The following is a 24,534-nucleotide window of genomic DNA, read 5'->3' on the forward strand; positions in this document are numbered from 1 at the left end:
TCTCCCATCTCTCATCCTCCGTCTCCCATCTCCCATCCTGCATCCCCCATCTCCCATCCTCCATCTCCCATCTCCCATCTCTCATCCTCCATCTCCCATCTCCCATCCTCTCTCTCCAATCTCTCATCCTCCATCTCCCATCTCCCATCCTCCGTCTCCCATCTCCCATCTCCCATCCTCTATCTCCCATCTTTCATCCTCCATCTCCCATCTCCCATCCTCCATCTCCCATCTCTGTTCTCTTTCTGCTTGGCCCCAGAATCACAATGGATTGAATTGTAGGAATAGATTTGGGATCAATGTGAGGAAAACTGCCTTAATGATTTGAGCTCCTCCAAAGTGGGATGGGCTGTTTTAGGAGTGAGCTCTTTACCCAACACTGGAAGTCTTCTCTTCTGTGTTGTAGAGGGGGAGTCTTGTTCAGGTTTGGATTAGACTGAGCGCCCTCCCAACTCTCAGCTGGTGAGATCTAGGACTCCAGTGAAGGTCTATGCTCCTCCTGTCTTTCAAGGCTTTGTGGAGCTGTAGATGGCCTAGATAATCTCAAAGGGCTCCTTTCCAGTTCTACGTAAAATGAATATGATGCTGTCCAGATCTTTTCACTGTCTTTTCTTGTATATAGGCATCAGTCTTCTCCCTACCGAACTGCAGCAATGTTAGGGGTGGTAGGAGGCGAGAGCTGGGACCCTCTTCCTCCCCTCTACCCACTCTGACAGGCCTCCTGTCGAGGTTTACAGTCCCATAGTCTGGCTTTGACGTTGAAGGTGACTTTTTGTTTTTGTTTAGTCAATTAGCCTTGTCCAACTGTTTGTGACCCCCTGGACCCCAAGGCAATTCCATCCTCCACTATCTCCCAAAGTCTGTCCAAATTCATGGAATTTCCATGACATTGTCCATCCATCTCATCCTCTGCCTTTCCCTTCTCCATATGCTTTTGATCTTTCCCAACACCAGGGTCTTTTCCAGTGAGTCCCATCTCCTCATTGTGTGGCCATGGCTACCATCTCCCTACTTCATTCCAAATTTCTGTTTGCTTAAAATAAGCAGGGAAAAAAATTCTTTCCCGTTAGTATCTTGACAAACAAATCCCTAGGCAAATGGTTTGGCTTTTTCAAACCCTCACATTTCCCTGGCTCAGTACCCCACCCCTTTCTCCCTCCCTATCACTTTGCATAAGGTAATTGGCTTTCTGTTGCCTGGCAACCTGACAGCCGAGGCCTCCAGGTGTGACAGGCTGCCCATTGAGGTGGATTGGCTATCCAGGTCAGAATGGTGGGGCAGAGGGTCTGGAGAAGGAAAGTGCTTTGTAAGTGCTCAAAGGTAGTTCTCAGGACCTTTTCTGAAGCAGCCCTATGAATAGCCCTCCTCCGCACTACCTCTATTCAAAAAACAAAAACAAAGCAACAACAAAAAAAGACAAAGCCAAGCTGAACACAAGTGAGAAAACCTAGCTATCCCTCTGTGAGCTTCTACCAGGGGTGGAAACTTACCACCTTTGGGCCACATGGGACCCTCTACATCCTCAAGTGCGTCCCTTTGACTGAATCCAAACTCCACAGAACAGATCCCCTTAATAAAAGGATTTGTTCTATCCAAGGCCACATCCCGAGGACCTAGAAGGCCACAGGTTCCCCACCCCTGTATATCTAGTCTAATCATGGGCTAGATAGTATAGTAATCACAGGATTTCAGAGCTGGAATAGTATGAGTTCATTTTGAGTAGAGATTGTTTCATTTTTTTGTTCAATACTTGTATTCCCAGGCAAATATTAGTCGAGTGACTTATCGATTGATTGGAAGGGACCTTAGACCACATTTAGTCCAACTTTTTCAAGAGAAGCTGAGGCCTAGAAAAGATAGGGAACTTGGTTAAATGTCCTACAGCTAATAGGTGGCAGAGTCAGGATTCAAACCTAGGTCTCTTGACTCTTTCCAAGATGCCAGCAGCCTCCCTCCGGTTAATGCCTACCCAGTACAGCCTGCATCGCATCATTCACCACCTCTTTTTATGGGTTGAGCTCTACCTGGGTTTTCCTAGGACCCTCCTCCAGTCCTGTGATCACCAGCTGGAATGACAATCTCTTCACTTCTCCAGGTGCAGCTTTGGTCCTGCCTGCTACAGGAAATCTTACCTGATCATCACAGGCTGCAAGAATCTCTCCCTTTCCCTAGTGTCTCCTAGCACCTGCAGTTTGCACTAAACCAATTAACTTACTCAGCATCTGTCAAACTGGAAGCTGGGCTAGTGATTTCTAGAATTTTAGCACCTTACACTCTAAAGTTCAGCTGATGCTAGGAGATGGTTCCAAGGCTTTTTTGCCTTCTTGAAAGGGTTTGAGCCGTGGCTCACCTGTGTGGCCTTGGGCAATTCACTTCTCCTTGCTGGGCTTCAGTTTGCCCATCTGTAAAATGAGGCCATTGTACTCGAAGATTCCCAAGGTCCCTTCCATCTTGGCCATGACTATGAGTCTGTGCTGGGCCCTCGTGCCCAGGCTGGAGTTAATGGTGCCATCTTGTGGCTGGTCTTGTTCATTACAATGAGGAAGCTGGGTTTTTCTAAGGCTTCCTTCTTTTAGAATTGATGGTAGCTCCCTAAAGGGCTGGGTTTGAATTCTGGTTTGCAATTTACAATCACAGATGCAGGGTTGAAAGATACTTGAGAGGCCACTTACTAGCTAAGTGGCCTTAAGTGATGTTGCCTGATTCTGTGAAATGAAGGGAGTGGGATCGGGTGACCTCCAAGGTCTCAGCCAGCTCCAGGTCTATGATCCTGTGGTTCTTGCCCTCAGGGAGCTTTCATTCTAACTGGGGCATCAGACCCCAGCCCTACCCCAACCCCAAAGGATAGTTATGACACCTAATGTTACATGATCAGTGGGACAGAGAGCTGCAATCACCTGTTAGCAAAGTGACTGCCCAACCTCAAACTCCACCCTCCTCCCTTCCCCAGCCTCATATTCTTCCTCTGGCTTTTTGAGGTTGGAGAAGAAGTCATGCGAGGCTGGATTAAGATGATCAGGGTTTGAAGACAATCAAGCAGGCATTTTGAAATGCTGGCATCATAGGTTGACCAACTCAGAGATTCCAGTTCCAGTGAACAAACACTTTTTAGGCTCCCAGAAAGACTTCTACTGGGTGCTGGGGATGTACAGATATTTAAGACATGGGCCCTGTGTCCTCTTTCTTTCTTTTTTTTCCCCAATTTAAAAAATTTTTATTTAAAGTTTTGAGTTCCAAATTCTATCCCTCTCTCCCCTTCCTCCCACACAGTAAGCAATCAGATACAGGTTATACGTGTGCAATTTTGTAAAGCATTTCCATATTAGTCATTTTGAACAAGAAGACTTGAATAAAAGAAAAAAATGAAAGAAAGTGAAAACAGCATGCTTCGGTCTGTGTTCAATCAATATCAGTTTTTTCTCTGGAGGTAGATAGTATGCTTCATCAGGAGTCGTTGGGGATTGTCTTGGATCATTGTGTTGGTGAGAATAGCTAAGTCATTCACAATTCTTCATCAAACAATGTTGCTGTTACTGTGTACAGTGTTCTCCTGGTTCTGCTCATTTCACTCTGCATCAGTTCATGTCAGTCTTTCCAGGTTTTTCTGAAATCCACTACTTATCATTTCTTATAGCATAATAGTATGCCATTACAGTCATTTACCACAACCTGTTCAGCTATTCCCCAATTGATAAGTATCGCCTCAGTTTCCAGTTTTTTGCTACCACACAAAGAGCTGCTATAAATGTTTTTGCACAAATAGATCCTTTTCCCTATTTTAGGATCTCTTTGGGGTGTAGACCTCGCAGTGCTATTGCTGGATCAAAAGGTGTGCAGTTTTATAGCTCTTTGGGCACAGTTCCACATTGCTCTCCAGAACAGTTGGATCAGTGTCTGTATCCCTTTTCATGGAACTTTACACTCTAATAGGCAGGGGGAAAAGAGAAGTTAATATCTCCCCTTTGGCCATTTCCAAACTGATTTTTTTTGTGACTGGGGCTCATTCAGGGAAGACTTAGAATCTGAAGGTGTACAGCTCCATGCACAGCGAGGCCAGGCTTCTCCAAGACAAGCAGGCCGTGCCTGGAGACACTTAGGAAATCACCTGCCATCCCCAAGCCTCAGCTTCTCCTTCTGTCAACGAGGAGATTGGGCCAAATGATCTCTAAGACCCGAGCTAGCTGCGGCTTCTTCTGCCCTAAGGGCCCTCCCAGCTCTGACATCCTGTGTCCTGAGGGCCCTCCCAGCTCTGACGTCCCGTGTTCTGAGAGACCTACCAGCTCTGATGTTCTCTCTTCTAGGCCTTGACATTCTACAGACTGAGGAGAGTAGATCCCAGTCAGAATTCGTTCTATTGTGTCCTCTACCTCTCTCCCAGAAACACACACACACACAAAGTGTGCAAAACCTAGACTAGATTCCCCCTCTCTCCCTGACATTGACCCCCTAGTCCTTAGCACAATTAGGTCCGTGACTCCAGGTCTTGGGAGATTTCTTGCTTCCCCATCCCAGAGTAGTTCCCATTTCTTATCCAGGCCCCACCCACTTATTCTCTTTCCTCTGTGACTCTATGTAAATGGGCTTCTTAGAGGCTGTACAAATAAAGAGAGGAGGGGGCAGGTCCCAGCCGGAGGCACCTGGCCCGCTTTGGATATAGAGGGTGGCAAGGGACAACAGGACGGAACCATGGGGACCACTGTCTCCTGGATGCTCCTCTTCCTCCTGTTCATGCCAGTGGAGGTCCAGGAGAGTTCTGATTTCCATCTGGCTGGGGATTACCTCCTGGGGGGAATGTTCACCCTCCATGCCAATGTCAAGGGCACAGCTCATCTCAGTTACACGAAGGTGCCCCAGTGCAAAGAGTGAGTGCATGATGGGGAGGCATAGAATTGATGATGACGACAGTGGTGGTAACAGGCATTGTGAGCATCAAAAGAAAGGTGATGGGAATGTGGATGGTGGTGATTAATCATTTGGGGTTCCTTGGTGATGGTGAGTGACTGTCGTGAAAGTGACAATGGTGACAATGGTAACAGTGCAGGTAGTGATGGTGGAAAGGTGATAGTGAATGGTGATGGAGAGTAGGGATTGTGATAGCAGTGACAGTGATGGAATTGGTAAAAGCAGGGCCAGAAGTGGGGAGAATGATGGTGATGAAAATGGTGACTGTGAAAGAGGATGGTGATGGCGAGAATTGTGAGAGTGATGATGGTGAGAGTGATGGTGGTAATGGGAAAAGTGAAGTTCAGTTTTGATGTGAAAGTGGAGAAAGAGATAGGGATAGGGATGGTAGAAGTGAAGATGGGGATGAGGATGGGGATGGTGGAAGTGAGGGTGAGGGTGAAGATGGAGATGGAAGAAATGAGGGTGAGGATGAGGATACGGGTGGTGGAAGTGAAGATGGGGATGAGAATGGGGATGGTAGAAGTGAGGGTGGGATCTTAGTGGTGAGTATGATTTGATAAAGAGGCCAGAATTCTCCAGGGCAGCTGGTGCTGTAGGTGGTATATTAGTTTTACAATAGAAAGCAAGAATGACATTGATCCATCTCTCTGTCTCGGTCTCTCTGTCTCTGTCTGTCTCCATCTCTCTCCCCCATCCCTCATTTGTCCCACCTGCCCTCAGCTATGAAGTGAAGGTGCTGGGCTACAACCTGATGCAAGCCATGCGTTTTGCCATAGAGGAGATCAATAACGACAGTAGTTTGCTGCCAGGGCTGTTGCTGGGGTACGAGATAGTGGACGTGTGTTACGTCACCAACAACATCCAGCCTGTCCTCTACTTCCTGGCCAAGGAGAACTTCAAACTGCCCATCCAGCGTGACTACAGCAGCTATGAGCCCCGAGTGGTGGCCGTCATTGGCCCTGACACGGCTGAGTCTGTCATCACCGTCAGCAACCTCCTTTCCCTCTTCCTCCTTCCACAGGTGAGTCATTCTTCCTACTTAGTAGAGTAGGCATTGGACCTGGACTCAGGAAGACCTAACTTCAAATCCAGCCTCAGACACTTAATAGCTATAGCACCCTGGGAAAGTTGATTAACCTTTCTGAGTCTCAGGCGACTTTTCTGTAAAATCAAAGGGTTGAACTAGGTTGAACCATCTGTGCTTTCTTCCTCAGTCACTTAACATCTCCTAGTCTCTATTTCCTCCTCTGTAAAATGGGAGGGTTGGACTGGATAGCCGCCGTGTTTCCTCCTAAGTCCCATGTTTCCCAGTTGCTTTCACTGCCGATATCGGTGATGATGACAGCAGCTCTTCCCCACCCCTCTCAGATCACCTACAGCGCCATCAGTGACGACTTTCGGGACAACAGTAGATTCCCAGCTTTATTCCGCACCATTGCCAGTGGTGAGCATCAAGTCGAGGCCATGATTCAGCTCATGACCCACTTCAGCTGGAATTGGGTCATTGTCATTGCGAGCAGTGATGATTATGGCCGGGAGAACAGCCAACTGTTCAGTGAGAAGCTGGAGGGGAGGGATATCTGTATTGCCTTCCAGGAGACACTTCCTGTCCCCTTGGGCAACCAGACCATACTGCCCCAGGAGAAGAAGAGGATAGAGGTCGTAGTGGATAAGATCAAGAACAGTACAGCCAATGTGGTAGCTGTGATGTCCCTGGACCTGGTCCTCTTTTACTTCTTTGAGGAGGTCATCTGTCAGAACCTCACGGGCACTGTGTGGATCGCCTCGGAGTCCTGGTCCATTGACCCTGTCATCCATAGCATGTCCCATATCCAGCAAGCTGGAACCTTTCTGGGCATCAGCACCCAGAGCGTCCCCATCCCAGGCTTCAGTGACTTCAGGGTCAGGCAGTCTTATGTCAAGAGGCCCATGAACAAGACCGGCTCAGAGCCCACCTGCAACCAGGAATGTGAGAGCTGCCTGGACACCGTGAGATCCTACAGCACCATCCTCACCCACTCTGGGGACCGTGTGGCCTACAACGTCTACTCAGCTGTCTACGCCGTGGCCCACGCCCTGCATCGCCTGCTCGGCTGCAGTGATGCCAGCTGCTCCAAGGGCGTGGTGTATCCTTGGAAGGTGAGCCTGGCTTGGCATGGGGAGGCGGACTGGCCCACTGTCGACTGACTTCAGGGCAGTGAGGAGTTTATCTTATAGGGTTACCCAGTTGATAGGGCACTGGACTTGGAGAAAGGAAGACACGAGTTCAAATCCTGTCTCAGATACCAGGGTCACTAGTTCTGTGGCTCTGGGCAAGTTGCTTGATCTCTTGTAGCCTCAGTTTCCCCATCTGTAAAATGAGCTGGAGAAGGAAATGGCAATCCACTCCAGTAGCTCTGCCAAGAAAACCCCTCGGGGTCAAGAAGAGTCGGGAGGGAGGGAGGGCTAATAATGGAGGGGACCAGGAAAAGGCTCACACAGGAAGGGGCCCCTGAGTTGGAACTCTGAAGGAAGTCGGGAATGAGGCAGGCATGCCAGACATGGAGCTCCATGTGTACAAAGGCATGGCATCGGGAGATGGGTGGTCACACACAGGGGACCTCTGTTGGGCTGGTTGGAAGGGGCCAGAGGGGAGGTGAGGAGACTGGTACAGATAAGCCCGGGAAGGTAGGTGGGCCAGACTGGGGAGGGCCTTCAATGCCAAGGGGGAGAAATTAGATGCAATCAGAGATTTTTTTAGTAGGGTGGAAGTGACAGGAGATTTGCATTTTTGGAATATTGGTTTGGCAGCAGTGTGGGGGGTGGGTTCTGGTAAGAAGAGAAGGAAGGTAGGCAAGCCAACTGGGGATATAACAGTGCAGCAGGCGAAGGGTAAGGAGGGCTGACCTGTATATAGGGAAACTGAGGTCAAGAGAAGGGGATTGACTCGTCCAAAGTGCAGGTGTCGGGGCAGCTGGGTGGTGCAGTGAATAGAGCTCTGGCCTTGGAGTCAGGAGGACCCGAGTTCAAATCCAGCCTCAGACATTTAACACTTACTAGCTGTGTGACCCTGGGTAAGTCACTGAACCCCGATCGCCTCACCCCCCCCCCAAAAAAAAGCAAAATGCACGTGTCCATTCTATCCTTTGGCAAATCATTCTAGCGCCATCATACAGTCAGGAAATTCTCCTTGGTGTCGGACTTCAAGCCACCTTCCTGTAACCCCCAGCCTGAGAGGAGCAGGGCTGTGATGTGCTTCCCTTCTGTCCTTATCAAACATCTAAAGCCCAGGTCCTCTGACTCCCAATCCCATGTTGTTTCCACTGTGATATTCTGCCTCTCTCTTGTGTGTGTGTGTGTGTGTGTGTGTGTGTGTCGCCCCCATGGGACTGTGAGCTCCTTGGGTGCAAGGACAGTGTTTTTGCCTTTCATTGTGTGCCTGGGATATAAGGAAGTACTTAATAAATGCTGTTTGACTGACTGCCTAATTCAGACCCTGGGACGTAGGGGATGGGATGGAGAGCTGGGGGCCAGCAAGCCCCATCCTTCCCCTTGCCTTTTCCCTGGCCTAGTTGCTCCAGGAAATTCGGAAGGTGGATTTCACCCTATTGGGCCACAGAATATTCTTTAACGAGAGTGGGGATCCACCCTTGGGCTTAGAGATCGTTCAGTGGCAATGGGAAGAGGATCGCAACCCCTTCGAGAGCATCGCCTTCTACAGATCAGACCAACGGAAGTTGTGGAAGGTGGCCACCAATATCTCCTGGAACACGCCCAACAACATGGTCAGCTCCAGGGGGACTGGATATGGGGGGGCGGCAGTGCCCAGGGACCTGGCCTGGAGACGGGCGGGAGGGTTTTTGGAGATAATTTAGTCAAAACCCTTCTTTTTATAAGAGAGAAAACAAAAAGATGAAGGAGTTTGTCCAGGTCTCATTGCAAATTCTAAAAGAAGGAATCTATGGGGAATAGGTCCTACCTTCACAGACAAGGAAGTTGAGAGATAGAGGCATTGGGCAGGAGGGAGAAATACACAGAGGCAGAGGAGGGCAGGCTGAGGTTGGGGAAAAGCTATGGTCCAGCTGTGCTGGAATGTAGAGCTCATGAGGAGACACAGTGTTAGATAAAGGCTGGCAAAGAGAGATGGTGCGATGCCCAGTAGATCGGATGGTATTTTAGGCAATAGGGAGCTATAGACAGTTTTTGAGTAGGGCAGTGACATGGTCAGAGGTATATAGTGGAATGATTTATAGACATATGAAGGATGAGTTGGAGAAGGGACAGGGAAATCAGTTAGAAGACCCTCACACTAGTCCAGCTGGTGAAGGCCTCAGCTCAGCTGGTAGCAGTGGCAGTAGGGGAAGCCCCTTAGCTGGGAGCAGAGTGGCTTAGCACCTCTCTCTCTCCTCCCTTCAGGTTCCCTCCTCTGTCTGCTCCAAGAATTGTCTGTTGGGTCAGTGGAAGAAGCCAGTGGGGCTGCATACCTGCTGCTTTGAGTGTACCAACTGCTCGGCTGGGACCTACCTCAACCAGTCAGGTAGGATGTCTGTGGCTCCCTGAGCCAGCCACGAGGCACCGGCTCCCAGATGGCTGGGCTAGCCCAGCCCTCAGACCACTGCCATTCCCTCCCACCCCACCAAAAGAGCCCATAGGGCAGGCCTTCCCAATCTGGGGAGGGAGCTCTCAGCTGGCCAGTTCCAGTTTTGGTTGGGGATGGGGTGAGGGGTGAAGCTGTTTTCACACGCAGGCGAATTGAGAAAACTCCTAATAGCATGAATGAAAGCACCAACCTCTGAAGCTGCCTAGAGGCAGCTTAGAAAGGCTGGGAAAGCCTGTGGGGCTGGGGCTGGGCTGGCATTTCCACACTCTCCATCGAAGGGAGATAAAGATGGAAAACTAGGCAAGACCTCCTGGTAGCACATCAGTGTAATCATAGGAGTGGGGAGTCAATTTCCCAAGTCAGAGGTCACAGGACCTTGGTATCAGCAGGACAATTTCCTGGCCCCCGTTACCTCTTGGTTTGTCTAGAAAAGTGACTTTCCTTCTGCCCCACTTTTCCAGCTTCAGTTTTAACATCTCTGAAACGATGGGTATCATGAAGGGGAGGTCAACCCAGAAGGCAATGGGAATTTGTCCAAACTCCTTCTTCAACTGACCCTCACATCACTGTCACTGAAGACAACAATAACATTTGTCCAACACTTTCTCATTTCCAAAACACTTTCTGCCTAACAGCCCTGTGAGGAAGGGGATACAAGCATTATTGTGCCCATTATACAGAGGAAGAAACTGAGCTTCAGAGATCATGATATAATAAAAAAAAACTTACCATTTTTGTTATTCAGACCCCATGAGCTTACGGGATCCTTACCATAATTGGATGAAATAGGATGTCAACTGGGCAGGGAACATCCTCATTTTACATGGGAAAAAACTGAGACCCAAAGAATAAATAATTATTGAGCATGAAGAATGGCCTCCCCTTTCTACATAAGACTTCCATGACACTTTCCTCACCACTGCCCTGTGAAGTAGGTAGTGCATGTATGATCAGCTCAATTTTGCAGATGAGGAAACTGAGGCCCAGAGAGGTCATAAGGACCCAGGGTGAGTGAATGTCAGAGGAATTGAGCCCAGTTCTCAGGATGCCAAGTTTAGTCCTCTTTCCACTTTATACTGTGTTGCCTTTCAAGCAAGTGTTGTGTTTTCAATCATACTTAGTCAATATAGGCAGTAAGTCCTTCAGGGAATTAGAGAAAGGAGCGCATTGTGGGCTTTAGAAAGTTGAGGAGGTCTTCCCAGAGGAGGAAGAATGTAAGCTTGGCCTTGTAGGATGGGAAAGGAAAAGGAATGGGTGATAGAACAAGCAATGTGAGCAAAGGTAGTGAGGTTGTGTGTGTGTGTGTGCTCGCACAGGCTTGGAGGGTAGAAACTGGGGAGACAGGAAGGAGTGTTAGGTGGGCAGGTTGGCTGTAAAGGCCCTTAGATACCAGGTAGAAGAGTTTGGACCTAAAGTAATAGGGAGCCATTATAGGATATTGAGCAGAGGAGTGATATGAAGACTGAATTTTATAAAGATGACCACGTCTAGTGGAATTGGAGGGGCAGAAGCAAAAGGGTGAGTACTAGATAAAAGGCTATGGCATTGACCCAAGTATGTGAGGTGATGAAGGCCCAGAGAAGGACCTGACCTCTCAGGCACCACCCATCCTAATGGGCAGGGGGATTGGCTGTCTTTGAGGATAGGGCAATTTCTTATTCTGCCTCAGCCTTCAACCTGGCTCATTGCAGATGATTTTGAATGCCAGTCCTGCCCAGAGAATGAGTGGTCCAAGGAAGGGGATAGCCAATGCTTCAAGAGGCGCCTGCTGTTCCTGGAGTGGCAAGAGCCACCCACCATCATTGTTGTCATCGTTGCCAGCCTCGGCTTCCTCAGTACCCTGGCTATCCTCATCATCTTCTGGATGCACTTCCAGACCCCCATGGTACGTTCCGCAGGCGGCCGGATGTGCTTCGTCATGCTGACACCCCTGCTGGTGGCTTATGCCTCGGTGCCTGTGTACATAGGACGGCCCACTGTCTTCAGCTGCCTGTGCCGCCAGACCTCTTCACCCTCTGCTTCACGGTCTGCATCGCCTGCATCACCGTCCGATCCTTCCAGATCGTCTGCATCTTCAAGATGGCACGTCGGCTGCCTCGCGCCTATAGCTACTGGGTGAAGTACAATGGGCCCTATGTCTTTGTGGTGCTGACCACTCTGCTCAAAGTGGTCATCGTGACTATCAATATTATGGTCACACCCACCAACCTCACCACTCGATTTGACCCCGACGATGCTCAGATATTGATTCTCAACTGCAATGCCAACTACAGCAAAAGCTTGTTGCTTAACACTAGCTTGGACCTCATCCTCTCTGTCTTTGGCTTCAGTTTTTCCTACATGGGCAAGGAGCTGCCAACTAATTACAATGAAGCCAAGTTCATCACGCTCAGCATGACCTTCTACTTCACGTCTTCCGTCTTTCTCTGCACCTTCATGTCCGTCTACCAGGGGGTTCTGGTCAACATCTTTGATGTGTCTGTCACAGTGATCAACTTGCTTGGCATCAGCATGGGGTATTTTGGCCCCAAGTGTTACATGATTCTTTTCTACCCTGAGCGTAACACGTTGGCCTATTTCAACAATGTGATCCAGGGTTACACCATGAGGAAGGATTAGTCTGGGCTGGGAGGGCAGGGGGGAGACATGGGGAGAGGGGTTAGGAAATCCCTTAACATTTGAATCGGTTGGACGAGGTGAAGGACACAAGACTTACTCTGATCAAGGCTTATGTCCCCCAGGAAGTTTTCCTTGATGGATAGTAATGACCTCATTGTTATCTTCCTTTGACTCTTAAACCTATAGGCAGTCCCCAATTTGCCCTATTCAAATTTCATCAGAGTTGGTCCTCCTCTGCTGGCTCAAAAAACCCCGAAGCTTGCTTTTCTCTAGTTAGTCTTGGGGGAATAGTACAAGTGTAGGCTGATTCTGGTGCTAGTGAGCTCTCTATCACTGGAGATCTTCAAGGGGAAACCAGGTGGCCATGGATGTCGTAGAGAAGATTCCATGGTTATCCATTGCCCGTGGCTATCGTGGATGTCATAGAGAAGATTGCTGTTCTCATAGGGGTTGGCTTAGATGACCTGTGAAGTCCCATGACTCTGGGCCTTTTTGGGCTCCAAAACATAAGTCAGCCCTTTGCTTGAGTGATGCTCAGCTGCTGACTGGTGGTGACGATGGGCAATGATAAACTTATACTTAACCAAATCTGTGAGGCCTTTGAAATGATCCAGTCATAGGGTTTATAGGATTTAGAGCTAGAAGGGACCTTGGAGACCAGCTAACCCAACTTCCACATTTTACAGATGGGTAATTTTTCACTTCTGCTTTTCAGCAAGACTTCTAGTTGTATGCTGTAGTTAAGAGTATGCTGGTAAATGTCTAAACAACTGTCTCTCTGAAAAAAAATGTGCACATGACATCCTTTTACATTTTAATCTATGTTATTTTTTTTTAATTTAAATTTTTTTATTTTTTCCATATGCTTTTGAGTTGAAAATTTTTCTCCCTTTTCCTCCCCCCCACCCTCCCCAAGACAGCGCACAATCTGATATAGGCTTTACATTTACATACCCATTAAACATATTTTCACATTAGTGAAGTTGTAAGTAAAAATTAAAACCAATACGAGGAACCATCAGAAAGATGAAACAAAACTCAACAGAAGGTAAAAATAAGTGATAGCGATTTGACTTCCATAGTTCTTTCTTTGGATGTGGACAGCATTATCCATCCCGAGGCCTCTGGAAATGTCTTAGATCTCATAATGCTGAGAAAGGTTCAGTTTAACAATCTTAGTCATTGCATAACATGGCTGTTATTGTGTACAAAGTCCTCTTGGTTCTGCTCACTTCACTCAGCATCAGACCATATAAGTCTTTCCAGGTTTTCTGAAGTCAGCCTGTTCATCATTTCTTATAGCACAATAGTATTCCATTACATTCATATACCACAACTTGCTCAGCCATTCCCCAATTGATGGGCATCCTCTCAATTTCCAATTCTTTGCCACCACAAAAAGAGCTGCTATGAATATTTTTGTACATATGGGTCCTTTTCCCATTTGTTTGATCTCTTTGGGATATAGCCCTAGAAGTGCTATTGCTGGATCAAAGGGTATGCACATTTTTGTAGCCCTTTGGGCATAGTTCCAAATTGTTCTCCAAAATGGTTGGATCATTTCACAACTCCACCAACAATGTATTAGTTTCCAATTTTCCCACATCCTCTCCAACATTTATCATTTTCCTGTTTTGTCATGTTGGCCAATCTGATAGGTGTGATGTGGTACCTCAGAGTTGTTTTGATTTGCATTTCTCTAATCAATAATGATTTAGAGCATTTTTTCATATGACTATAGATGGCTTTAATTTCTTCATCTGAGAACTGTCTGTTCATATCCTTTGACCATTTATCAATTGGGGAATGGCTTGTGTTCTTATAAATTTGTCTTAATTCTCTATATATTTTAGAAATGAGGCCTTTATCAGAAAGACTGGTTGTAAAAATTCTTTCCCAATTTTCTACCTTCCTTCTAATCTTAGTTGCATTGGCTTTGTTTGTGCAAAAACTTTTCAATTTAATGTAATCAAAATTATCCATTTTGCTTTTCATAATGTTCTCTATCTGCTGTTTGGTCATGAATTCTTCTGTTCTCCATAGATCTGATAGGTAAACTATTCCTTGTTCTCCCAGTTTACTTATGGTATCAGCCTTTATATCTAAGTCCTGAACCCATTTTGACTTTATTTTGGTATATGCTATGAGATTTGGGTCTGTGCCTAGTTTGTGCCATACTCTTTTCCAGTTCTCCCAGCAGTTTTTTTCAAAGAGTGGGTTCTTACCCCAGAAGCTGGGGTCTTTGGGTTTATCAAATAATAGATTACTATAGTCATTGACTACTGTGTCTTGCATATTTAACCTATTCCACTGATCCACCTCCCTATTTCTTAGCCAGGACCAAGCAGTTTTGATGCATTTTAATCTATGTTATTAACATTTTCTCCATCACTTTAAATTTAGATAATCAACAAAACAATAACTCACACTTTGGGTTGTAGCTTGCTGAGGTATAAATGATCACATTGAAAATTTAACAATCAGCTCTCTCAAGCCAGTAGGAGCAGATTCCAGCACACCCCTATCTGTAGTCAAAAAAGATCCAGTGTGATAATAAGTGTAAAGCACTTTGCAAACCTTGAGAGTGCTCTACAAACATTAGCTCATCTTGTTGCTGTTATATTATAAAGGTGGGGATGCCTGTAGAGTGTTCTTCTGTGGTCTTCTCTCCCCAACTTCAAGACAGTGGAGGTCTTGTCTTCTTCTCTCAGAAGAGTGCCTTGTACAATCCCGATCTTGAAAAAGACATGTAATAAATGCTTGTCAAACAGACCTTTGTTTATCCTGTTGTTCAAGCTCTCCTTGGGTAAAAGAGGGATCAAAACCACCACATTTGGGTTGGTACCTTGACTAGGGTTTTGATTGAATCACATTGGACGTGAACAGGGCCTGTATACCTCCTCAAATCAATCAAAGCCAGTCAATGAGAAAAATGGGTCATGCCCCAAATAATTTGTGTGAAAGGAGAAACTGTCTCAGGATGGGAGGGTGGAAAAGGGGTTCTGAGAGCCCAGAGGTGAGGGGTTAGAGCAAATGGAGCAAAACTGGAACAAAGATGTGGCAGAGAAGAGAGATAGCAAGGAGATGAGTACTGTCTCAGCTTCCTGGGAATGAGGTTCTCTCTGCTTAATGAGAATGGCCGTAGGTCCACAAACTCTTTCCAACTGGACATAAACCCCCTAGATTTTGTGATCCAATGACTAGGGGTCACCTCCATAGCCCAATGAAGCAGCAAGAGAGGACTTTAGTGGAACAATTAAAAATAATAATAACAGGTCACATTTGTAGAGTTACTTATAGTTTACAAAGCATTTTTACAAACTTTGTTTCATCCTGGTTCCCATGAAGTAAATATCACAGAATCACAGACTTGGAGAGTTGGAAGGGACCTTAGTGGTCCTCTAGTTCAACCCATACCCGAAGAGGAATTCTCATTACAATATCTCCAATTTGGGTCATCCAACCTCTGCTTGGACATCTCTAAGGAGGGGAAGCCCACCACCTCTGGAGGCATCGCGTCACTCAAGGCAGCTAGGTGGACAGAGTGCTGAAGCTGGGCAAGTCACTTAACTGCTGCCTGCCTCCATTTCCTCACCTGTAAAATGGGGATAATAACAGCACTGACCGCCCAAGGTTGCTATGAGGATCAAAGGAAATATTTATAAAGCATTTATTTAACACAGTGCCTGGAATGGAGTAGGCGCTATATAAATTCTCGGTCCCCATCCTTTTTGGACAGCTCTAATCATTGGGAAGGTGTTTCTAACATTAAGTCTGCTTTGGCCTCTTAGCAGCTTGTACCCACTGTCTCTGGTTCAGCCCTACAAGGCCTGCATGGCAGCCTTTCAAATATTTGAACAGAGCTACTGTGTTTCCCATGAGTCTTCTCTCCTCTAGGTTCAATATCCCAAATTCCTTCAGCTGATCCTTATATGACCCTTCTGGCTGCCCTCCTCTGGACATTCTCTAGCTTATCAATGACCTTCTTAAGCAATGACATCTAGAATGGAACACAGTACTTCATGCCAAATCTGACAAAGGAGGGCAGAGTAGAATGGAGCTATCACCTCCCCATTCTTGGCATCAAGGCCAAGGGAGCTTGCAGGGCATGAAAATTCTCAGATCTTTTTCAGCACAACTACTGCCTAAGCATGCCTCTGCCATCTTATGTTTCTAAAGTAGGTAGTTGGATTACTCCATCCCCTATATGCAGATGAGAAAGTAGAGTCCAAGGTGAAGCTATTTACCCAAGGTCACAAGACAGTATTTGGCAGAATTAATTGGTAATAATAATAATAATAACAACCATTATAAATAATAAATTTGATCCCCTGCCAAACATGAAACATAAAAGAATGGTAGGATAGTAACTTGGGCCTATGGTCCATCTCCATTTGAACTCCAACAAACAGAAAAGAATGAGGATAATGATGATGATAACAAAATAATAATAATGACATGACAATAACAATCATGATAAGAAGTCACTGATTTGCTATCTGCAGAGTGCTTCCTAAAGTGGATGCCCTTGCTCCATGTCCTGGGCACAGGGACTTAAAAGAAGATGTCTTTAAAAAGAACAGCTTTCCAAGGCCTTCTTCTCAAGGATTGCCCCTAAGTGGTCTGGGGTGAAGGGCTGATTTCTTTTTCCAGCTGCTGCTATTTCTTACCCACAATCACTGTCCCCCTTGAACTTCCAAGGAGAATGTTGCTGAAATCTGAAATGGAAGTCCATGCCCTTGGGCCATGGCCTTATAGGAAACATCTAAATGAAGAGGAGGGTTGGGCGCCTTCCATGTAGCGATGATGGGAAGGACACTTGTTGAATCTGGAGTCAGATCACTCAGGTTTGAATCCCAGCTCTTTTTCACTCACTACCTGTGTGACTTTGGGTAAGTCACTTCTCCTCTGGGCCTCAGTGTCCTAATCTGTAAAATGTTGGGTAGAGGTTAGCCTAGATAGCCTTCCAGCTTTAAATCTATAATCTTATTATCCCTATGATCCAGCCTATGAGACCTTGGGTAAATCATTTCTCCTCTCTGGGCCTCAGTTTCCTCCTCGGTAGAAACGAGGGGATGGGACTAAGTATAATCTGTGGTGCCTTTCAACCCTAAATCCTATATTGCAGATCAGACCTGCTGAACCTTCGATGTTCCTATTGCACATTCTAAGTCCTTACTAAAATGCTTTACATTTATTGACCATCTTGTAACTAACAAGTCCAGGAGACTCCATCATGAGAACAGTCTCTACCAATGAATGGAGATGGGCATTCCTCTCCACAAATATGATTGATCCAAAAGTAATTTGTTTTACCTTGAAAGGAATGCAAATCTACTGTCAGGAATCCACTCAGTTGCTCCATAAGAACTGGTCATTATCATCAGAGCCTAGGGACATCACACTCAAGGCCAGTGGCTCAACCATGAGCTCTAGGAGATCTTGTGAAGGTCTTTCTCCCTCTGGGACTCAGTTTCCTCATTTGTCAACTTCAATTCAATCTAAATCAACAAGCATTTATTAAGTGCCTACTAAGTGCTGGGCATCATGCTAGGAGCTGCACATATAACAATGAAAATGAGGAAGGAATTCCTGACCTTATTAAGGAGATTACATTCTATTGAGGGGAAATTGCATGCATGTACAACCAAAATGTATAGAAGCAAACATAAAACAAGTGGCTTTGGGGAGCACTTGAGTAGGGGGCACTAACAACTAGGAGGAATCAGGAAAGGCCTCCTGGAGCAGGTCATCTATGGAAAACGGCTTAAAAGCCTTGAAGCCTGATGTAAATGTGAGGTGGTACTATTATTATTATTAATTATGGTTATTGTTGCTCCTTGCCACCCACAGCCGTGGCTCACCTCCATCTCTAGTACCTTGAACCCAACCTAAGGCCAGTAGGATGAATCAGAGCTAGGAAAGAGCACAGGGGACTGGGATACTTAGAAAAGTCTTCCTCGGGGGGAGAGCAACAGCATAGACTTTTGGAATTGGGAAAGACCCCAGGGTCATGCAGCCTAATCTATGCCCAAAAAGGAATCCCCTATATAACATCTTTGATAATCTGTTGTCCAGACTCTGCTTAAAGACTTCCTCACCTCTCTGGGCTGCCCATTTCACTTTGGGGCAGCTCTCTTTTTTAGGCAATTTTTCTGGACATTTTAGCCTCAAATTACCTCTTTTTCACTTCTACCCATTGCTTCCACCCATTCAGCCGTCCTTCAGTGCTTGCTGCCAGCTGGGAAAAATTACACTTCCTATTAGCTCCCTTGCCTAGAAGGGGCCAATGTAGGGTCATAGATTAAGAGCTGGAAGGGACCTCAGAGGTCCCCAATGTTATTTTATAGAAAAGGAACTGAGGTAGAGAGAAGGGAAATGATTTGTCCAAGATCACGCAGGTAGTCGGCAGCAGAGTGGGAATTATAATACTAGTCCTCTGATTCCGAACATCTCAGGACATGGGACTTTAGTTGGTCTTGCTGGGGTAGAGCTGGGATGAGAGATGGGGGCAAAGCATTCCAGATGGGGATGTCGGCCGAACCTGCTGAGTGTCCTTTAATAATGAAATACAGATCCATCATCATGCATTTCTCTGAACCCTTATTGAATTGATTTGTGCTTTTGGTCTGGACTCCATCGTGTGGTAACAAGATCCATAAGGTTATTCCCCATAGTCGGAGGTGGGACTTCCTTTTCCTTATCTCCTAAGAGTTCTGTGGGGGCTCCCCAATCAGAATATCCTGGAATCTGGTGAACAATCCTCATCCCAGGTAACATGGCATAGGATTTAGAGCATAATACTTAGAGATAGGGGACTTGGGTTCAAATCTTGTGTCAAACTTGGGTTCAAACCTAGTGTCTGGGAGATCATAGGCAAACCACTTGCCCCCTCAGACTCTTGGATTCTTCTCCTATAAAATGGGAACAATGATACTCCCTGCCAAATAGGATTGTGAAAGAAAGCATTTTGTAAACCTTAGAGCAATATAGAAATGTAGTTATTTTTAAATTTCACAGTTTTATTGATATCTTTCTTTTTTATGTCACCTTCATTTCCAAATACATTCCTTCTCTCTCCCCTCCCTCAGCAAGGCATTTCTTTTTAACAAAGAATGAGAAAAAAAAGAGGGAGGAAAAAGCAGTTCAACCAACATATCATCTGAGTCTGATAGTATTTGCCAGGCATAGGCTGACATGAATCCTTAATTTGATGAAAGCAGCTTTCAAACGATTCAGAGGAAGAACAGGTAGGAGCCTGCTCAGAGCTTTCTCGTGCACCCTCTTCTCTTTTTTCTCTGCATTCTTTCAGTGGTGACCTTGTCTGTCCCCACGGATTCAACTGCCATCTCTCTGCAGATGATTCTCAGCTCTACTTATCCAGCCCCACCCTCTCATCAGCCCTGAATCATGAACTGCCCACTGGACATTTCCAACTGGATATTCCACAGGCATCTCAAACCTAACATGTCCAGAACTCAGGATCTTTCCCTCTCAAACTTAACCTTCTTCCAAACTGCTTTACCCTTCTTCTAGTGTGAAGCCTCAGTGACATCCTTCACTCCTTATTCTCACTTATCCCACTTGTTTAATCAGTTGCCAAATCATGTAGTTTCTACTTCTATAACACATCTTGTATTCTTCTCTCCATTATTAACATTTGTTGTCGTTTTTCAGTTGTGTTCAACTTTTTGTGACCCCATTTGGGGTTTTCTTGGCAGAGATACTGGAGTGGTTTTGCTATTTTCTTTTCTAGCTCATCTTACAGATGAGGAAACCGAGGCAAACAAGGTGAAGTGACTTGCCCAGGGTCACACAGCCAGTAAGTATCTGAGGGCAGATTTGAACTGAGGAAGGAGTTTTTCTGGCTCCAGGCTGGCCCTCTGTACACTGCACCACCGAGCTGCCCCTACCACCTACTTTCAGGCCTTCATCACCCCTTCCCTAGATTATTGAAACAATCTCCTAGTTGATCTTCTTGCTTCAAGAATCTTCCCATTCCAATCCGTTGACCGCACAACCTTCAACATGATTTTCCTAAAGTGCAGGCTGACCACATCACCCCCTCTCCCTCACTCAGTAAAATCTAGTGGTTCCCTGTGACCTCCCAGGTCGACTAGAAAGTCCGCTGTTTGGCATTTAAAGCCCTCCACCACCTGTCCCCTTCCAGCCTTTCGCAATCCCTCTTAATCCTAGTGCCTTCCCTCTCTTGATTGTTTCCAGTTCTTCCTTCATGTAAGCTTGTTTGTACGTAGTTATTTGTCTTTTGTCTTCTCCATCAGATTGTAAGCTCCTGAGGGCAGGGTCTGTCTTTTATCTTTCTTTGTATCCCCAGCACTTAGCACAGTTCCTGGCACATAATAAATGTTTGTTGACTGACTGACTGATATCATTCCTCTCCATTCACTCTACAATCTGGCCATTTTGCCTTACTTGCCTTTCCTCAGAAAATCATGCCCTATCTCCTACCTTTTCACTGGCCATCTCTCATGCTTAGAATGTTCTTCCTCTTCACCTCTGCCTTGAGGACTTGGCTTAAGCATCATTTTCAGAAAGAGGCTTTTCTGGTCCCTCAGAGGTCAGTACCTTTAATATTACCTTGTATCTACTTTGTCTCTATCTTGAATATTTACATACCATCCCCACCATTGGGATACAACCTCCTTGGGAGCAGAGAGTATCTTCAGCGCTCAGCAGTGCCAGATGCATAGTAAACCTAGTAAATATTTACATAATCAATGCTCATGGAGTGAGTGATTGAACCCATGGACTAACATTGTAAAGGGTAAATCAACCCAGGAGGGATGGGAAGATCTGAGGGCTGGCATCCTGAAGACACAAGGAAAGCAATTCCAAGAAGGAGGAAGGTCCAGAGTTGTCTGAAGAGAGTAGTGTGATTGCCTATTAGATTTGACCTGCAGAAAATGGCAGCAAGGATCTGTAACAGAAATGAATACAAAAGCTAGGCAGGATTGTAGAAGAATATCGCCAGCAGTGCTAAAACTCAGAAGGACGATATATCATGATGAATAAAAGCAGGGAAAAGGTATAGGTGCTCCATTCTTTTTTCTATTTTGTTTTTCTTACCAAGGAGAATGACCTTTTTGATTGACAAATAAAAAAAAGCTAATTGGGAGTGGAGACCTAAGATAAGCAAGGAGAGCCTGTGTGTTGAGATTTCTCCCAACAAGAGAACTATCCTTGAGGAATTCAGATCACTTGGCCCAGGTGAACCACATCCCTTGGGTGTTGAGAGAACAGATGGCTATGATTGCGAGCCAGTCAGGGGTGTTTGTAAAATATTGAGAGAGTGGGAGAGGGACCACAGGCCTGGAAATGGGCAAATGTTACTCTAGGGTTCAGAAGGGTGGAGGGGCAATGAGTTGTGAACTATAGACCAGTGAGTTTGACACGAGTTCCTACTGAACAACTTGTAATTAGCCTTATTTCCTTTTATGATAGGGTTACTTAACTAATGGATCAGAGAACTGCTATAGCTAGAGTTTATATATAGGTTTTATCAAAGTATTTGAAAAGTGTCTGTGGAAAAGATAAGATTAAGGCTATAGTGATAGTATAATGAGATGGATTCATAACTGGTTGAAAGTCCAGATTGAAAGAACAGTCATTAGTGGCTCAGTTTCACTGGGAAAGGTGGGATCCAGTAGATACCAGGGTCTTAGGGATCTGTACTTAGCCCTGTTCTGTTTAATATTTTTATCTGTAAGGAGGCAGAGAGTTTTTTTCATGGGCTAAAATACCTCACCTATCTCTGCTAATCTCTCAATTAGCTTTTTTTTTTTAATCTGTCAATCAAAAAAGTCATTCTTTTTGGTGAGGAAAACAAAATAGAAAAAGAATGGAGTACCTCTACCTTTCCTCTGCTTTTAATCCCTGTGATATATTGTCCTTCTGAATTTTAGCATTGCTGACAATATTCTTCTACGGCCCTGCCTAGCTTTTGTATTCATTTCTGTTACCAATCCTTGCTGCCATTTTCTGCAGGTCAAATCTAATAAGCAATATCCTATCACTCGGATAGGAATGTGTGCTAAGTGAGTGGAGACCAATGACCTTGACTTTTCAGATTACTTTTTGTTTTTTCTCAAATTCATTTGCGTGCTAAGCCAGAGAGATTATTAGGAATTGCTAACCCTAGATCAGATATTCATCCGAGACAGAAGACTGTAATCTCTGTCCAGACATTAGAGCCAAAAAGAAATGACATGCTAGTCTGAGGACATTTTGCCTAGCTTTTGTTAGCTGTGTGTGTGGTTTGGCTATGAGTACAGAGCTCTGAACCTGCCTTTATCAGAGGGAAGCTTCCCAGTCGCTACACCTTAGCAGTCTAGAACTGAAATAGTTGCTAGGTGGCCCAGATAAGATGAAGCCCCAAAACTTGGAGTGGGGAGCATTGTTTAGTGAAGACCACAAGGCCAGCAGAGTGATGCACCCAGTAGAGAGCAAAGAGGTAGAAGTGGGTAGCAGCAGAGACACGATGCCCACTTTGAACTGATATAACACTATGGTATAAGCATGATGAAATGCCCACATGCAGGCCCAGAAGTGAGCAGCCCTCAGCAGGGAGAAGACTTGGACAGATCAGTGCAATGACATGGCAAGAAAACTTTGATGACTTCAGGGCATTGAAGGTGCTAGTTGTCCATTTATGCATGTGCCCTGGCCACACACATTCCTTATGTATGTACCCCTCCTGAATGATCCATACACATGCCTACTCTTCCCACTGATAGTTTATGTATTTATAGGAGAGTGAGTGCATCTCAAATTTGCGGGAGGTAGGATGGCGAACAGTGGTCTATTACTACTTTTCTTAATATGTTATTTAAGTATTTTTGCTTTGAACTAATTATGTCTTCTATTGAATTAAAGAAAATAGTAAATACATCCATTGTGGCTCTTCAGGTTAGACACACAGTGTATAACTCAACCCCATATCAATCAATCAGAGATCAATAAGCATTAAGTACTTACCATGTGCCAGGCACTCTGCTAGGTGCTGAGACTAAAAAGTCAAAAGTAAAACAGTCCCTGTCCTCAAACCCTCTATTGGTTGGGGTAGGGGCACATATATACATGGAGAGAGAGAGAGAGAGAGAGAGAGAGAGAGAGAGAGAGAGAGAGAGAGAGAGAGAGAGAGAGAGACAGACAGACAAACAAACAATGCATAGGGCAGCTAAGTGGTGCAGTGGATAGAGTGCCAGGTCTGGAGTCAAGAAGACTGATTTTGCTGAGTTCAAATTTGGCCTCAGATGCTTACTAGCTGTGTGACCCTGGCCAAGTCATTTAACCCGGTTTGCCTCATTTTCCTCATTGGTAAAATAAGTTGAAGAAGGAAATGGCGAGCCGCTCCAGTATCTTTGCCAAGAAAACCCCAAATGGAATCACAAAGAGTCATTTAGAAATGACTAAACAGCAGCAAAATATACTATTGCACAGGTGGACACAAGGCAATTTGAAAAATGTATTTTATTTGTTTTAATCAGTCAAAATCTGCCTTCTTACCCTCCCCACCAATTGAAAGCCCAAGAAAAAAACAAAACTCATTACTAACATGTACAGTATAGTCAATCAAAACAAATTTCCACATTGGCCATGTTCCAACCCCCTTCCCCCGCCCAAATTTGTCTCATTCTGCATCCTCAGTCCTTCACCTCTGTACCAGGAAGCAGATAGCAAGTTTTATTGTTAGTCCTCTGGAATTGCGGATGATTGTGAGTGTGTTAAAAAATCAGTACAATAATATTCCATCACACTTCTATACCATAACTTGTCCATCCATTCCCCAACCGATGGGCACCCTCTCAGATTCCCATTCTTTTCCACCTCAAAAAGATCTGTAAATATTTTTGTGCATCCTTAGAGTTCATTTTGCTTAGAACTAATCCCTCCCTTAATCTATTCTCTATCAAATGTTCCCTCCCTCTTTCTTCTCTTTTCTTTTTCTAACTTGGTGAAATTTCTCTACCCAACTCTATGTGTGTGTATGTGTGTGTGTGTATTCTTCCTTCTTTTGACCAGTTAAGATGAAAGTGAGATGCAAGCGTCAGCCACTCCTCCCACCTCTTTGTTTGGATACATGCTTTCTTGTGCATCCTGATTATGTGAGATAATTTTCTCTAACCTTCCTTTCCTTCCCCCTGTCTCTCCACCCCCCCTCCCCGCCCAGTGTCTTCCTCTTCCTACTCTTTCTATTCTTTTCTTAAGATCATCAAGACATAATAAAACCATTCCCAGGCCTTGTCTAATTGGACTCCCTCTATGACCCTTGATGATGATAGGGTTCCAAGTAGACACATTACCATCTCCCCTTATTTGAATTTAAGAAGTTTATCCTTTTTTAATCCTTTATAATTGTCCTTCAAGTTTCCCTTTTAACGTTTCTCTTCATTCCTGTGTTTGAACTTCAA

General features: G+C 45.3%; 1 protein-coding gene across 1 annotated transcript; it reads left to right on the forward strand.

Annotated features, from left to right (window-relative positions):
* Positions 1-4,272: 4,272 nt before the first annotated feature.
* TAS1R2 (taste 1 receptor member 2) lies at positions 4,273-12,103 on the forward strand. The gene is given in 7 exon segments (XM_078145649.1): positions 4,273-4,862; positions 5,626-5,926; positions 6,274-7,044; positions 8,457-8,669; positions 9,301-9,421; positions 11,176-11,484; positions 11,487-12,103. Coding segments are annotated over 7 exon segments (2,508 nt in total). The 5' UTR covers positions 4,273-4,686.
* The last annotated feature ends 12,431 nt before the right edge of the window (positions 12,104-24,534 follow it).

The sequence above is a fragment of the Phascolarctos cinereus genome, unplaced genomic scaffold (assembly GCF_003287225.1).
Source record: "Phascolarctos cinereus isolate Bilbo 61053 unplaced genomic scaffold, phaCin_HiC Scaffold_726;HRSCAF=1367, whole genome shotgun sequence".
NCBI lineage: Eukaryota > Metazoa > Chordata > Mammalia > Diprotodontia > Phascolarctidae > Phascolarctos > Phascolarctos cinereus.